The 16158-nt window shown below is 51.2% G+C and overlaps 1 protein-coding gene across 1 annotated transcript in view; it reads left to right on the forward strand.

The window, feature by feature from the left end:
• SLCO2A1 (solute carrier organic anion transporter family member 2A1) overlaps window positions 1-16158 on the forward strand; it is a gene marked incomplete at its 5' end in the record, with an annotated part of 28643 nt that overhangs the window by 11671 nt on the left and 814 nt on the right. The window contains 11 exons of the mRNA XM_084291798.1: window positions 1257-1419; window positions 5232-5447; window positions 7931-8029; window positions 9648-9781; window positions 10557-10638; window positions 11347-11511; window positions 11868-12057; window positions 14299-14458; window positions 15111-15280; window positions 15817-15881; window positions 16038-16158. Coding sequence (XP_084147924.1) covers window positions 1257-1419; window positions 5232-5447; window positions 7931-8029; window positions 9648-9781; window positions 10557-10638; window positions 11347-11511; window positions 11868-12057; window positions 14299-14458; window positions 15111-15280; window positions 15817-15881; window positions 16038-16158 — 1565 coding nt within the window. The remainder of the gene's footprint in view (window positions 1-1256; window positions 1420-5231; window positions 5448-7930; window positions 8030-9647; window positions 9782-10556; window positions 10639-11346; window positions 11512-11867; window positions 12058-14298; window positions 14459-15110; window positions 15281-15816; window positions 15882-16037) is intronic.

Here is a 16158-nt window from a genome sequence, read left to right on the forward strand (position 1 = left end):
TGAATTGTCTGGTAGCTCTTCAAGGCTAGATAGGAAAAGACCTGCTGGGAGAGACCTTTTCTTGATGGCACAGACAAAGTTCTTGGTGGCTGCCCACCTTGCATGCGGCTGGTCATCCCGCATGTGATCTTCCACCAGGAGGCCAGGCACTGGGAATCCTCCTGGCTCCTTGGAGAAGTAGGTGCCCAGGTCTTATCCTAAGCAGTCCATATGTCTGAGGTTAAAAAGACAGATTCAGACCCCTTTGAGACCAAGTGAAGGACTTCCCACTGATTGGGTCTGGGTTCAAACCGTGCAAAGGAAGAGAGCCGGTATGGGGAGCTGTAACATTGGTAATCTGGAGTTGGTGCAATTATGCCCTGCAGAGTATCCCACCCCTCACCGCAATGATGCACCAGTAACCCTTGTGCTCCTTATCCAAGTTACTTAAACTTATTTGACTTTATGCCTGGAGATGTAATATCAAAACAAAAACCCTGCATGCCTTGGACTATTATCCTTTCTCATTTAGTCTGCAGCAATTCCAAGAACAAAAACCACAGAGACAAACAAGGGAGCCTATGTAAACATGTGTAAAAAGAATATTTAGACATTCACCAGGGTTAAAATGTTTAGCTTGTCCCAAGTTGACAAAAAGCCATGTAATGGCAATTTTTTTGGTGTTCATCTTCTTATCTTAAAACTGCAGTTCATATACAGAATACACTGCGCGTTTTCTTATCTTTTAGCTGATCAAGGAGGATGGGACTGTAGATAATATCTGCAGTTGCGAATGCCCAGTGTCACAAACATTTGCAATGAGCTGTACTTTGTGGCTTGGCTCGTGTCCTCTGAGAATCATGGAAATGAAGGCAATGCACTTTGTTTCTTTCTGGATTTGGGGGAATCATTAGTTTATGCCACATCTTATGGGATGGGAAGCACATGTGGGTGCTGAACAAAGCCCCAGCCAGATCACGGGCAGGTTGTGAAGCAGTCTATGATTGCAAGGGATACACACAGGCTACCAGAGACAAGGAGTTGTCCTGCTGGCTTTTGATAAGAAGACAGCAGTGAATTGTTATGAATACATAGGGTGAAGCTGAGGGTTGCCCCGTTCCTACTCTTGTGGGGGTCACAATTACCACAACTGGTAAGCAATTATGTGAGCTCTCCACCCACCTCGACATGGTCATGGGGGGCCAGGTACAGAGCAGGGCTTGACCTTCTCTGTGGCATCTTCTAACCACCTCCTCATCTCACTGTGCTCTTTCCAGATTGGCAACGTGGTCCTCATCATCTTTGTCAGCTACTTTGGCAGCCGAGTTCACCGCCCGCGGGTGATCGGAGCTGGGGGGCTGCTGCTGGCGCTGGGAGCGTTCCTGGTGACCCTTCCCCATTTCCTCTCAGATCCCTACGAATACACCGCCATTAGCACCGGTAAGTGCCCGTGCCCTTCCATGGGGAGGGGGATATCAGGAGAAAACGGAGCTGAGGAGCTTCCCCGGCTTCAGCTGTGGCCACCTGTGTAGTGCAGCAGAGAGGGTGAGTTGGGGAGGCCTCTCCTTACAGAAGCACACAGAGTAGAGGCATCAACCAAGGGCCAACATTGCTCCTAGGTCTTGGAGTAGAGATGTACAATGCCTCCTCCTCCTCCAAGGCACTCCAGTACTGTGCTCTGCCAGGTTTCACGTGACCCGCTCAGAGGCCCTGCTCCTCTGCTCCTTGTTTCTTCCCAACAAGTCTGATAGATGTGTAGGACATCTGAAGTGCTTAGTTGTTTGAGGGCCAACAACCTCGCAAGACCAAAATACGAAGCACAAACAGTGGATGTAGCAATCTGTTGCATCATGCTGGGTGGTGACTACATTTCGAACCTGCCCTTCTTACCTGCAAGAGTCAAAAAAAGGCAATCAGTGAAGAGGTAACCTTTAATGCAAGTGAAGGTGCCCACCTCTATCATCCACTTCATCTTTTACCTTCACCTCAGCCTCCGCAAGGCTCTGTGGTTTCTGAGTCTTGCTCTTCTGGGAGCCTGCCCCATCACAAATCCATCTCCAGTGGCTCTGGGCTGGGTTTCCCATGCCTCCTCCAAAAGTGTGGTATCCACCCCACACAGAACTTAAACACAGTGTTTGGAGGGAAAGGCTTAAGGCAGAGTTTTACTATTTTAAGCCCAACTTCAGTATAGTTTTGCAACCCCTTCTGAATGTGATAATTACATGTGGGATCCCTTCTGCCTCTTCTGGACATGTTGTTTGAGCCACAGTTCCAGGTTATGAGTGTTTTGGTCATTGTGAAGTACACAAATTCCCCAAAGATGCTCCTGAAGGCCTCCAGAGGGAGGCATCTCCCTGCCTGAGTCTGTGGGCTGTCCACAGGCAGCCAAGGCCTGCTCCCTCTCAAGGAGAGCCCCCACACAGGTGTCATGGACATGCCCAGGAACATTTGTAAGGAGCCTCTGCATTGAGTAAGAGAAGTGTGGACACTATAAAATAGTTAGACTGGAAAACTAATTATTTACGTTGTTTAATACGGTGTTTTTACCATACTTCTCTCCTGGCTATGCTCACCCTCCTCTTTCCAGATCTCTAAGTGTGTCACATCCCTGGTTTCTGCATGGGTGCTCGTGTCCTCCCAGCTTGCTCCTGAGCATGCTGAAAACAGGTTTGCTCTCTGTAGCATCAGAAGAGGTCCAACCACAGCTCTGAAGCTGCAGGGCTTGCTGGTGGTGACGGCATCATCACTAATGACTGCCCAAAGAGCCAGGGAGAGAGTGTGAAAGTGGTGATGAGCAGAGGTGGGGCAGCAGACAGGGGCAGGAGCCCTGGGATGCGGGCGATGATGGGTCTTCTGTTTATGTCCCCTGTGACTGCAGAAAAATTGCTTCCCTTCTGGTTTCTGGGGGCAATAGTGCATTTCCTGGGGGTGCCCAGAGGCTCTGCAGTGCCTTGAGGTTTCCTGAAAGCTGAGCTGGGTTCTTACCAGAAGTCTCAGTCACATCAGTCTTATCTGCTCAAGACAATAATAGCTACGGCATCAGTCTTCACGTGCTTCGAGGGCAGAGGAATTAATCTGGCTGACACAAAGGCTTGAAAGAGCAGTGCTGATGTGTGTGCATCCTGGTTCTTGCTTGCAATCAGGGAGGCTGCTCCTGGTGGCCATGGGTTGGGCTGCTGCGGGTGGCAGGGCCAGGGAGAACAGGGAGACAGTGTGCCAAGCTGCCCCATGCTTGTGCCACTGAGGGGATGGCCGAGCTCACCTGCCGGATGCCTTCCCCTGGAAGGGCCTGGAGCCCCACGCTGCGTGTAGGCCCAGTGCCCAGGGAGCCTTGGCTCTGCCAGGGAGCTGCTTTGTTGCCACAGGCGAGTTGCTCCCTTGGCTTCAGCCACAAATTTGCCGCAGCAGGAGGCATTCATGGCCTGTCTGCTGAGCACAATGGGATTCGAAGCACAGGGAACCTGCCTGCAGGTGCCTGATCATCCCTGCTCCTCTGGGAGATGATAGGGACCCTCATGCTCTGCTCTCCCAGACTGGGAAAGCTGGTGCCAGCAGAGCTGATCTGTGCACCAAGACACCACAAAGTGTGATTAAAGCTGATGGCCCAGCGCAGGGCTGAGAAAGAGCCAGGGGGATGTGCAAACCAGCCCCCTGCTGGCTCACAGCCGGCTCGGATATCACCTAGCATCGGTCAGTCTGGAGAGCGGATCAGGTGCCACATACCAAGGTCTCTGACAGCCTAACAGAGGGAGCTGTAAGTTCATGAGTCAGGCTATGAACCCATCGGGAATCGGGGCAGGAGCTGCTCTTTATTGTTATGCAAGCAAGTTGAAGCAGTGCTTTGGTCCTGCCACGATGCCATCCATGGCCAGTCTGTCAGTGCCTTCAGACACCCTGGTCTTGCTGGTGGGATGATCTGGCCCTCCTCATCCCAGTCATGCAGCCCAGGAAGATGTTCCAGAGCTGGCTGCAGTCTGCACCACAGCCTTGAGGAGGGTGGAGACCCCCATGAAGTTGTCAGGGTCTGGCTTTGAACAGACGTAGGCTGCTCCTGAGCACTGCGAACAACGGAGGTTGGGTGGGCAAGGTGTCCTGCTTGGGGTGCCACCCCACGGCGCATTGCTCCTGGTCCCACGAGGGAGCAAAGACCATCAACACTGAAAAAACAGTCCTGGATTAGGTTTGTCCTCATTAAACTTCTGCAGCTCTCGCTGCTGCTGCAGTAAAATCTTTATTAGCTGAAGAGGCTCCTTCTGTCTGGCAGCACAGACCCTTCCAACAGCGCGGCTTTGAATGAACTCACACCAGGATTTTTGTGGTGACCTACTACTAGGAATGTGCCGCCGCACTATGCCAGTGAAAACCCCTAATCACCTGGCAAATATTTGTTTCCCTTTTGTTTCTGCTTGCTCAGAAGTGTAGAAAATCCAGAGTTATTATATTAATGAGAAAGATGTGATAGAAATGTTGAAACACTTACAAACAATAATAAACCCGAATGGGAAGAGCTAACATGAGAAGAGCAGGGATTACTCTGTTTGCTCTACAACACCGTCAGTTTGCATGCAAAACAGGTTTTTCCATCAGTGAATATTTATACTTTCCCACCGACTCCGACACTGTCGGTCCAAGGGCTTTTGTCACTTGGCTGAGCCCAGCATTGCTGTGGCTTTGATGAAGAGCTTTTTATCCTCCGCTGACAGCTTGACCGTGACTCACAGAAGCTAGGCTGCAGGGCCGACCTTTCTCCTCCGCAGTTGCAGCAGACAAGAGAAATGACTTTGCTTCCTTCTTTTCTTATCAGCCTGCCCTCAAGTCTGATAAAAATCACAGCTGGTCTCTTTGCTTCCCTGAGCTGAGTGCCCCAAAGGATGGGGAAGGGAGAGATAAGTGCTAACTAAAGGGGTTGATCCATCCAAACCCCAACAGACAACAACGTGCTCCTAGTCGGCAGGTTTGAGAGATTCCTGGTACCTACAAATGTAGTGCGGTGTCTGGGGGGTCCTGGCCAGGGCTGATGGGCAGAGGGGGAGGTGGGCTTCCACACCACAGCAGCAATGTTGTCACTCCTCCTGTCAGGCCACACAGTACCCGAGCAAGGGCAAAAACAGCTGTTCAGAAGAGGAATTAGGGATTTAGGGTCAGCCTGAGTGGGTTCCTTCACCCTGTGCCCCTGCAGCTGTGGCGATGCAGGGGTTGGAGAAGGCAGGATGCGTGCCCAGCTTTGTAATGTTCATCCCTTTCCATTCCAGGTAACAAGACCAAGGTCCAGGCTGAGCTCTGCTATGCAGAGAACAAGTTTGTGTGCCCAAATGCCACCCAGGATCCCCAGAAGGAGGCCAGCAGTGTGTGGGCAATGATGGTCGTTGCCCAGCTGTTGGCTGGAATTGGGACGGTTCCCATCCAGCCCTTTGGGATATCCTACGTCGATGATTTTGCAGAAGCAAACAATTCCCCACTGTATGTTGGTAAGTGGAAGGGGCATTGTTCTTATATCACTTTGCTTCACAGAATCACAGAATCGGTAGAGTTGGAAGGGACCTCTGAAGATCACCTGGTCCAATCCCCCTGCAAAGCAGGATCACCTAGAGCACGTTGTGCAGGATGGCATCCAGGCGGGTTTTGAATATCTCCAGAGAAGGAAACTCCACAACCCCTCTGGGCAACCTGTTCCAGTGCATTGTCACCCTCACAGCAAAGTGCCCCCTTATATTGAGCTGGAACCTCCTGCACTTCAGTTTATGCCTATTGCCTCTTGTCCTGTCACTGGGCACAACAGAAAAGAAATGGTTCCATCCTCTCTACACCCTCCCTCAGATATTTATATACACTGGGGAGGCCTCCCCTCAGTCTTCTCTTTTCCAGGCTAAACAGGCCCATTTCTCCCAGCCTGTTCTCGCACGACAGGAGCTCCAGTCCTCTAACCATCTTTTTAGCCCTCCTCTGAACTCACGCCAGTAGTTCCATGTCCCTCTTGTACTGGAGAGCCCAGAACAGGACACAATCCTCCAGGTTTCCTTAAGGCCCTAGAGCTGAGCTGGAGAGGTGCTCATCTGGAGCACCTGTGGCCTCCAGGGCAGAGGCTGAGCACCCAGTGGGACTCTGATGAGCTCAGCCTCCTTGGAGGTGCTGGGCTGCCTCTCCCCTTGTTAGTCAGTTACTCCCTTTATGGTTATATTTATGGTGTGAGCGTGAGGAAGCCGAAGAATCAGGGCAAGGAGAAGATCGTGCTTTAACCAGAGGTATGACAGCCTGCAGGAGCAAATTACACAGGTTTTGCAGCAATGTTGACATTTTTGCTATAGAATTGGCCATGAGTCCCTGTCCAGTGCAGGCTCCCCAACTCAGGAGGACTTCTGATCACAAAGAGATAGGTGCTGGCTTCCATGTTAAACTGCATTTTTTTTCCCTGTGAATGCCAGAGCCCAGCTGGGGCCGGTGTGTCTACGTGAGATTTGAGCTTAGTTCACAAGTTTATTTAAAAACTTGATTCCTCCCAGTGATGAACAATGTCGTTAAAGCAGCCAAAGGTGTCAGAGTGATTTAGGAATCAAAAGCGGATGTTCCAAAATAAGGTAAGCACTTAAGGAGAAGGAAAAGCCTTTGGGAATAGACTCCCAAGGACTGGCTTCAGACAAGTGCTCAAGGGCTTGGCAGGGTCTCCAGACCCACCCAGGCATGCTTTGCTTCAGGCTCCTGCTGGATAGGGCTGCTGCACCACGTACGAGCTCTGGAGCAAGTTTCCCATGCAGGCATTAGTTGCTTCTTGCAGCTCAAATATAGAAATTTGTACTGGCAAAATTAGTTTTTTTCTTTGTCCCTTTTTCTCACTAAGTGTCTCAGAAAAAGCCTTGGTAGTAAGAAAGGACAGTCAGAGTTCCCATTTGTAGGTGGTGTGTCCTTGCTGAGGACCACAAGACCCTTTTTTGTCTGCTCAGCACCTGCCAGGTGACATTTCCACGAAGGATCTGGCACACTGAGCTCTCACGGGGCTCAAGTTAGCAGTCACACAACGCTGGGACTCTTCTGAAGTCCTGGCTGCCATCTCTTCCCGTGGATGAAGACGAGACACTTGGTTCCTAGCGTACTGCAGCACAATGCATCCCTGTCTTGGAGAACGGGGCTGGTTTGGTCTTGACTGCATAGGTGGTCAGTTTAGGCCCATGGGAACGTCCATGATGGGAGGTATGGCTACTGTGCATCTAGGTTGCCTCAGAACAATATAAATATCGTTGCCTGTTTTGTTATGTTTTAGGTCTCAGTGTCTTCCCATGAAAGGGGGGAACGCTAATTATGTGTGAGGTTAAATTCTTCTCTAAAGATCCTACACTTAAACAACTAGGTTTATGCTATAGGAACAAATGAGCTGCCTTGCCTATTTGGGAAAAGAAGAAAAAAAAAAAAAGAAAAAAAAAAGTTAAAATGAGGAGCACAGCCTGAGGCACAGCAATGGGACTAGGTGCTTTCTAGGTGCTTTCATACCCAACATGCTCATAAGCTCCAGACCAGCAAAATGCACAGAAATGGTCACTGAGTCTCAGGCAAATTGTCTCCTTCTGAATCAAGGAATTTCTTCCAGGAAGAAAAACTGAATACTTTCATTCTGAAGACTTTAAAAGGAAATATTTTGACCTTTTGGGATGGGTTTAACTTATCTGTTTTTTGAGCAGAAATAGTTCAGCAGAACCGATGGTGATTTTCTGCTCTTTCTGCTCTCCCTGAATCAAGATATTTTACCTCCCCTGATGTTTTGACCAAACATTTTTCCTCATTTCTAAAAGGCTGAGATGTTGGCTTTGCTTCCTGGGCCTTCTGTGGGAGATGAAGGTCTCCATCACCTGTAAAGCTCAGTGGACATTTTCTGAGCTTTTTATGGATATTTCATGGGAGGACAGAGCCTTATTTGCAGTGCAGCTACTGTTACCTCCTCACTCTCTGCTCCTTTTTTCAGCCATCCTCTTTGCCATTGCGGTGTTCGGCCCTGCTTTTGGATACCTGTTGGGGTCTGTGGTGCTGCGGCTCTTCGTGGATATTGGAAGAGTTGACATTGGTGAGTATTTACCAAGTAGGGATGGTTTTCCTAAAAGCCCTCTGTGAATCAGAAGTCTGCTGTGAGAGAACCGGTGGCAGGAGCGCATGCCTTGCTCTGGTGACCCACAAAACCTGCTTTCCTGAAAAGCCCTGACCTCGAATAGACCCCCCCAAGTGCACTTCTCTGCTCCATCTCCCCATGAGAAAGGCTACAGCTGGACCTGAGATCACCACTGGAGCAGTGCCCTGCAGTGTGGGCATCTCAATATCCAGCTCACTGCGATGGTCATTGCTGCCCACCACTTCCATGCTGATGAAGTGCTGCACTGCCCCGGCACAGTGCTGGAAAGGAGCAGGAACATCTGAGGCGTCCAGGGAGGGAGAAGACAAGCATGGGGCAGCCACTGCCCTGCGTGTGCATGGGAAGGCTCGAATCTGCTCAGCCTCCTCCCCACCACCCGTCACCAGCATCCACAGAGATGGGACCAGGTCAGCGCCACCGGAGGGCTTATTTTCTTTATCTGCGACGTGTGCTTGTTATTCCTGGTAACTTAATCACTAAAGAATTCTCCCCAGCTCCACCATTAATATGGCTTTTCCTGTGTTCCTCTGAGAGATCAGAGCCTGCCTGACATTTTTGTCTGGTGCCTGATAAGAATAATAAATGAGCCTGAGGCAGGAAACGGCAAAAAGCCTTGGCTCACTCCCTGCGGCGGCAGACGGATTTAGCATCCCGTGCCCAGTCGCTCCGTGATGACGTCCAGGCCCGGAGCGGATCAGTGCCGTTTGGGGAAGCAGGGTGATTGTTTCGGTGGGGCGTGGGACCCCTCGTGCCACACCCGGCACTATTCCCGACGGTTGTTCCTCTCCCACCCGTGATGTGCTGACGATGGGGAGATGCGCTCGCCACGCCAAGCCAAGCAATCCTTCGACCTCCTGCCAGCAGTGCTGGCCCAGCAGGATGATGTCCGCATCGGGGATGGAACGGTGTTTGTCTCCTCCTTTTTCCGGACAAAGGGTGTGAGCACCCGGAGTTTTGTCCACTCGGAAACCAGGATCATTAAAAATGCTCCTCTGCCAGCACAGGGCTCTGCATGTAGAGAGTTACCAAGCTTGGAACAATGGGAGAGGAGATGATTCCAGGAAAGCAGCTATGCCCTTTCCCGGTCCCCGTCTCGCCTGGGCAGCCCCAGCAGATAACGTGCTCCAAACCCAACCGTGCACCCGGGCAGAGGAGGATGGAGCCAGTTCCCCATAATCACCAGCTGGCTGGAATGCCTGAACCTGTGCCATCAGTGTGCTTCGATGCTGACTACGCGCATCCTGTGGGCACTGGGGAGGCTCCACATTGTTTAGGTGGGGGCCAGTGAGGTTGGCTTCTGGCTGGGGGAAGAGAAGGAAGTCGACCACAGTCAACCATGGAGTGGAGGGACCCGCACCCAGGGCTTGTCTTGCTACGAGAGCTGGTGCAAGCTCTCACCTCCCTCCATTTCCCACACCAGCAGGGAGACCCTGGGGGTGCACCCACATGTCTTTGTGCTCCACTGGTCCATATTTGCATGGGCATGGGTATTTGCCCCTTTTGCCATTGGACGCGCAGAGGCAGAGCTCTGACGATCAGTCTTTGTGTCTTGCAGCAACGGTGGCCTTGACACCGAAGGACCAGCGGTGGATCGGGGCCTGGTGGCTGGGGCTGCTGATCTCCTCCGGCTGCTTGGTGCTTACATCCATTCCCTACTTCTTTTTCCCTCGGTACATGCTGAAAGGAGAGGTAAGATCTCACCCTGGGGCTGTGTGATGTCTTCTCAGGGTTCCTGCATGCAGTCCACCTTGGTAGGGCCCTGTTCTCGGTGGCTTGACCCTCCTGGATTGTCTGACCTGCTTCTCCCCCTGTCTGCTGGCAATGGCCAGATCTCAACACCCCACTGCAACACATTCTGCAAGGCCACTCTCACTGTTTGAAACATGGGCTTTTTTCTTTGGAAAAAATTGTGGCAGAGAAAAGTTTCCCATTAAAACAAATAAAAAAGGCAGAAAGCTATTGAAACATTCCACTTCAGTGTTTTCAAAGCCAAGCCCCACTAGTTAAGCCTCAAAAAATAGTGTTATTTTTTTTTTTAATTTTAATTTATTTTTTTTTTGAACTTGTGTAATCATCAGTTCTTTAAAGGTCAAAATGAAACCCCAAATATTTCAAGATTACAGTCTGAGGACCCATCAGACTAGAACTGGCCTGTCTCCAACTTCCATTTCCAGACTTTTTGCAGAATTTAAGAAGTGATATCTTCCCTTTCATCAGGCTTCAAAGCTTTCCATGCTCTTAAATATCCCCAAGCGTTTGTCTTGCAGCTCTACTGTCTGCAGTGATTTTTGGAGGTAACTCACTCCTTTGCTGCAATGGGCAGGAAAACTATTGGTCTCAGCAGTGGGTCAAAGGCGTCTGTGATGGACTCTGGTGCTCCCTGGCCTCACTGCACACTGGGACAGCACTCGCCAGGCACCTGTGCTCCTCTCTCAAGGCAGGATGCTCTTCTCTCCCCTCCCAGGACCCCAACTCGGAGGCTGGCATGCTGAGGAAGATGGAGAAGAGGGAGCTCGAAGAAACCTCCCTGCTGGAATTTATAAAAAGTAAAGTGTTGGCACTTAGAGGCGAGGGTGAATGGGCAGAGTCCACCACATCACATTTTCACGCTTATCTCCGCTGCGCTGGGTGGAGATGCCAGCTCAGGCACCGCCAGGGTTGCGGAGTCCTTCCCTAAGGACTACTGGGGGTTGGACGCTGCCTCCCCCTTGCTAAAAGTCACCAGCACTGAGGGACCATTTAATGACTTTTCTTGGGCCCATAACGACTTCTTTACAGCTGAATTCACCCCTTCCCTCCCTCCCTAGCCACTGCAGTCATGTCCTGCGACTGTCAGCTCCCTCTTCTCTGTTTCCCTAAGCTTTGATGGATGACAGTCAGGGCTGTCCTGGCTGGGCAGGGGGACACAATCCCTGCTCTTTCGTCTGCTTGCACCACCCAGGGATACGGCCCCTGCTTCAGAAAAATAAACGCACTGGGGCTGCTAAGTGCTCAGGGGCTTGTGGGTTTGGAAAGCATGGCAGGAAGGGCCGTGGGCAGAGCTGGCCCTCATCCTCCCATCTCAGGGCAGTCTGGCTGTGGTCCTGCAAGTTGCCTGGCCAAATCAGGGTGTCTCCCCTTCAATTTTCTCATCTCCTTACACATCCCCTGTTTAGCCCACTGGGAATAGTCTGAAGGTGGGATATTTGGCAGCATGAATTGCTGATATCAGGACCACATGGCTAAAATACATTTTTCTTGCTGTTTCCCTGCAGGATTCCCAAAGGTCTTCCTCAAGCTGCTCCTCAACCCCCTCTTCATCCTCCTAGTGCTTGCTCAGTGCAGCTTCTCCTCAGTCATCGCGGGTCTCGCCACCTTCCTCAACAAGTTCCTCGAGAAGCAGTACGGTGCCACCTCCTCGTATGCCAACTTTCTCATAGGTGAGCAGGGGCTGGATACGTTCATTCACTTGCTCACGAGGGTCAGAACGGCTCTCGTTGGAAATGTGCAGCCCTGCTACACAGCTGAAGCAGGTCTGGATCACTCTGATGCTGAAAGAAGCTGGCAAAAAGCAAGCGATTTCACACCGAAGTTCGATCTTGCATCTTCAGACTCCTGAGGATGCAGTGTCTCATAGGTGTCAACTGCCTTGGGATTGGGTCTGTCCTGGATAACAGTGGAGTCTGTGGATTCTGCCAACCACCATGAGCTCCTCAAAGCCACCACTTCCACCCCTTGCCAGCAGAGAGGAGCTTGGCAGGCAGGACCCCTGGCTGATGCCTTTATTCCTCTGCAGGAGCTGTGAACCTGCCAGCAGCAGCACTCGGGATGCTCTTAGGAGGAATCGTCATGAAACGCTTTGCCTTCTCCCTCCGAGCCATCCCCCGGTTCTCTGTGGTGGTGCTCGTTTTCTCCATCCTCATCTGCCTGCCCATTTTCTTCATGGGCTGCTCCACGGTGCACATTGATGGCATCTACCCCTCCAGGTATCGCAGGGTTGTTTCCAGCTCTGTATTCCTCCCTTCTCCAGCTCTTGACCTGATTATCTGGGGGCGGGGAGGGGAGGAGGGTGTACATGTAGATGGAGGCCAAAAGGTGGTAGACATCACCTCCTCCTGGATCCTGCTGCCTGGAGGAGATCTAAGCACTATACAGCACAGAAAGGAGGCATTTTTTCCTGAGTGTTCTGTACCAAACAAACAGGGTATATTTTTTCATTCTAACCCTGTATTTCTAGGGGGAAATTAGGAGTGTCAGTGACCGTGTCCACAAGGAGCACACTCCGTTCTGGCTAGACATCACCTTTCTGCTTGCCTGGGTGGAAATTTCTGGCTGTCACCACATCTTTTTACTTACTGAAACAACATTTAGATTCCAGCCCGGGCTTGCTGTCAAGTGCATTGTACACAGGCCATTTCTCCATGCACTGCCAGCATATCAGCAAGGGGCTTTCAGACATGTTTCCCTTTGTCAGTGATAAGCCTCCTGCCTCACAGTATGGTGGAGAGGTGAGGGACAGGGTAGTTCCTGCACTTCTCCCCTTGCGCACTTAAAAACCACTCAAATAACCACAGTGAAGCAAAACAAACAAACAAACAAACAAACAAACAAAACCAACAGTATTCTTCAAACAAACTCACGCATGAACTGCAAGTTTCTATTTTGTGCTGAGGTGTGTGCTGTTAATACATGTATAACAGCATGCATACTGCTAATTAACAGTACACTGGCCTACACAGTTAATTCTGTTAATAACAGTTAATACAGGAGCATATGAAAACCCACCAGGGCACTGGCATCCCAGCTTCTTGTGAGAGAGCAAGGCTTTGAACCCTCAGTTCAGGATCAGGTGCTACATGTGCTAAATTTTGGAAGGCACCTTAGCCTCACAGCACTCACCTTTTGCTGCCAGCGTCAGCCCCGCTGGGACACACCAGTGCTTATGGGGTTTGCAGGTGGAATGGGGACCTGGTGGAGGGGCTTGCAGGAAAAGAGGAGGCTGGAATAAGGCAGGGATTTGTCTCACATTTACAGCCAGGGTCCTTAGCTCACAGACCTAGCTCAGCCCTTGCTTTTTCTGCAGTCCTGCGTAGCACATGGGATGGGAGAGATGATGCTGTAGGGTTTGGGGAGCTTGAGGTGGATCCTTCCACCTCTAGCAGCTCCTGAGATTGCAGAGATGGTGGTTTCTACACAGGGAGAGTCAGTCCACGAGTGGCACAGGGCTGCTTGGGAAAGCCTGTGATGGAGTTGTCCGTGCTCGCGCTTGCAACAGCTGCCTTGTGCTGGCTGGAAAGGAGCTAGGAACACAAAACTGTTGCCTAACACACCCGAGGGGGTTGTCTCCTTGGGCGTCACATCCAAGCAGACCCTTCCTTCTCATCAGGGACTTTGCTAGAGGCTCACTTCCTGACAACAGCTGGGTTCTCCACTTCTCATAGTCCCAGCTTTGACATCCCCCCCTGCTTCTCCTTCTGCAACACCTGCAAGAGTCCAGTTCAGCATGCAGGCTGCTCTGACTGCTTGTAGCTGTGGCCTCATATTACGGCAGAAACTCCCCCCCTTGCAACAGCAGCAATGCTTAGGCATGAAGCCCCCTCTCCCCTTGAGATCCAGCTTGCTGGGAGTAAGGTGTCTATGCCCACCATCCCCAAGGAAGGGTCAGGCAGACTGCGCTGCTCCAGCAGATGAAACCCCTTGGGCAGGGAGGCAAGACAGAACAGATAATTCAGTTTGTCCTCTTGCCTTTCACACTGTCATCAGGTTTGTTTGGAAGTGAGCCCGCTTCCAGTTGCTGTCTGGATGGCGTTTCCAGCTGAGGCTCCTTGCACATCTGTTTGCGTGGTTTTGGATGAAGCCCAGAAAACATTTCTCCAGGCATTTGCTGATTAGTTTTCAGCTGGGGAAAAAAAAAAAAAAAAAAAAAAAAAAAAAAAAAAAAAAAAAGAGAGAGAGAGAGAGAGAAAGTGTGTGAGCACTTGTTTGCAGACATAACATAATTATGGACTGCTAAGTTCGCTGTACACTGCAGAGGTACCTGCAGGGGATCAGGATCTGGCACAAGGCCAGCCTGCTGCTGGCAGCATCCCAGCTCACATAGGAACAGGGAAACTGGTTAGCTAGTAAGAGGTCTGAGAAGATATTTTTTTGTTTTGTTTTGTTTTGTTTTTCCTCCTGTCCTATTTCTTCATTTTATTTATTTTTATTTATTTTCTCCTCTTTGGCAGAACATCGAGTTCCCAGCCACAGGTTAAGGCACCGAGTGGGTGCCACTGCTCCGAGCACATCTTTCACCCGGTGTGCGGAGAAAACAACGTGGAGTACATCTCACCCTGCTTCGCTGGCTGCACCAACAGCAGCACTAATTCCTCTGCTCCCAAACAGGTGGTGAGTAGTGGGACGGGAGCATGGCCACCAAGCCAAGCCATTGTGTCCATGCCAAGATCCAGAGTGTTTCCAGGTTTTGGTTTTGGCAAGGTGGAGTGCACTTTGCTTGCTGGTCACAGCAGAGGCTGCTGCAATGCTGTAGGAACTTGGACGTAGTAATGTGGTAGAGCTGTTTGGAGGGAGATCTGTGTCTACCTGGAGGGCTGGACTCCTGAAAAGGTGTGATGGGGGAGACCAAGTTCCCTTTGGCTGGTAAAGGGCTGGCTGGAGAGCATGAGCATGCCATTTTCCCAACAATTTAACATTCTGAACAAGTCTCCCATAAAACACCTCCAAGTAGAGCAAGAAGTCCAGTGTCTTCAGGCGTCTGATGCTCACGCTGAGCATTCCTCGGTGCTCAGTTGTGCCAACTTTCCCATTGAGCCCTGCTCAGGGAATGGCTGGAAAGCTCTGGCAGTCTGCTGGGACAAATGGGAAATGGTGGCACGTCCCCTTGCAGGAGACCGGGACGCTCAGCAGGATGCTGTGGCCATGCCTTAAAATCAAAGCTGGTGCTCTCACCGCTCTTATGCAAAGTGATGCGGTCCGGTGCATTGCTTGACTTTGGGAGTTTTATGTGTTTTTGTTGTTTTTCTTAAAATGTTTCCAACAGACCTACAGGAACTGTTCCCAGATCTCTGCCAGGAATGGGTTTTCCTCCGCCAAGACCGGCTCCTGTCCCCTTAGTTGCTCCCACATGCTCCTTCCTGCCATCTTCCTCATCTCCTTCGCCGCCCTGGTAGCCTGCCTGTCCCACAACCCCCTCTACATGATGGTTTTACGGTGAGCAATGGACGGGGGGCCTGCAGAGAAATACGTTTGAGCTGCGTAAAGGTCTGAGAAGGAGAAGGGTGCTTTCTCACCAACTGACCAAGTTTTGCAGGTTTCTCTGCTCATCAGAAACTTGCCCATGAGGGTCTGCAAGAAGCAGGAACCCCCTTGTTTTAGTGCTTTGAGTGCTACTGCAGAGAGACCCCCCCCCCCCACTCTCCTCCACCACCCCTGGAAATCAGGGCAATTTCCTAAAAATCAGTGTTTCCTATTTCAGCAAGGCTGTTCCTTGAGTTTGAGGTACTGGGAGAACCAAGCAGAGCATTCCTTAAATACAACACACTATGCTTTATCATCTTCTTGACTTTTCAACCCAACCCCTCCTCCCTGGTGCAAGCTCATCCCACCTCTCCAGGGTGCCTCTGCTTCCCCTCCCCAGATGGGGAACTGAGGAGGAACTGGCTTCACAGCTAAACCTGGCAGCTAAACCAGGAGAGCTGAGCCACCACTGCCACCAGCTCTGACCTCCTGTGGCTTCTCCCCTGCAGGGTGGTGAACCAGGAGGAGAAGTCATTTGCCATCGGCGTTCAGTTCTTGCTAATGAGGCTGCTAGGTGAGTGTCCATCTCCTAATGAGGCTGAGGGAGGGCAGCAAGGTGCTCAGAGGCTTGCTGGAGCCCCAGGAGGTGTTGAATCTCCTTGGGGACAGTGAGTAAAGCACACGAGCAAGGCAGCGCAGGCAGCCTGACTCGGTCCCCTCCTCTCCAAAGCCTGGCTGCCGGCTCCAGCAATGTTTGGTGCCCTCATCGACTCCTCCTGCATCTACTGGCAGAAACAGTGCTCTCAGCGCCGCTTCTGCGCCTACTACAACAACGACTTCCTCCGCAACAG

The sequence above is a fragment of the Netta rufina genome (genome assembly GCF_964035555.1).
Source record: "Netta rufina genome assembly, chromosome: 9".
Lineage (NCBI taxonomy): Eukaryota > Metazoa > Chordata > Aves > Anseriformes > Anatidae > Netta > Netta rufina.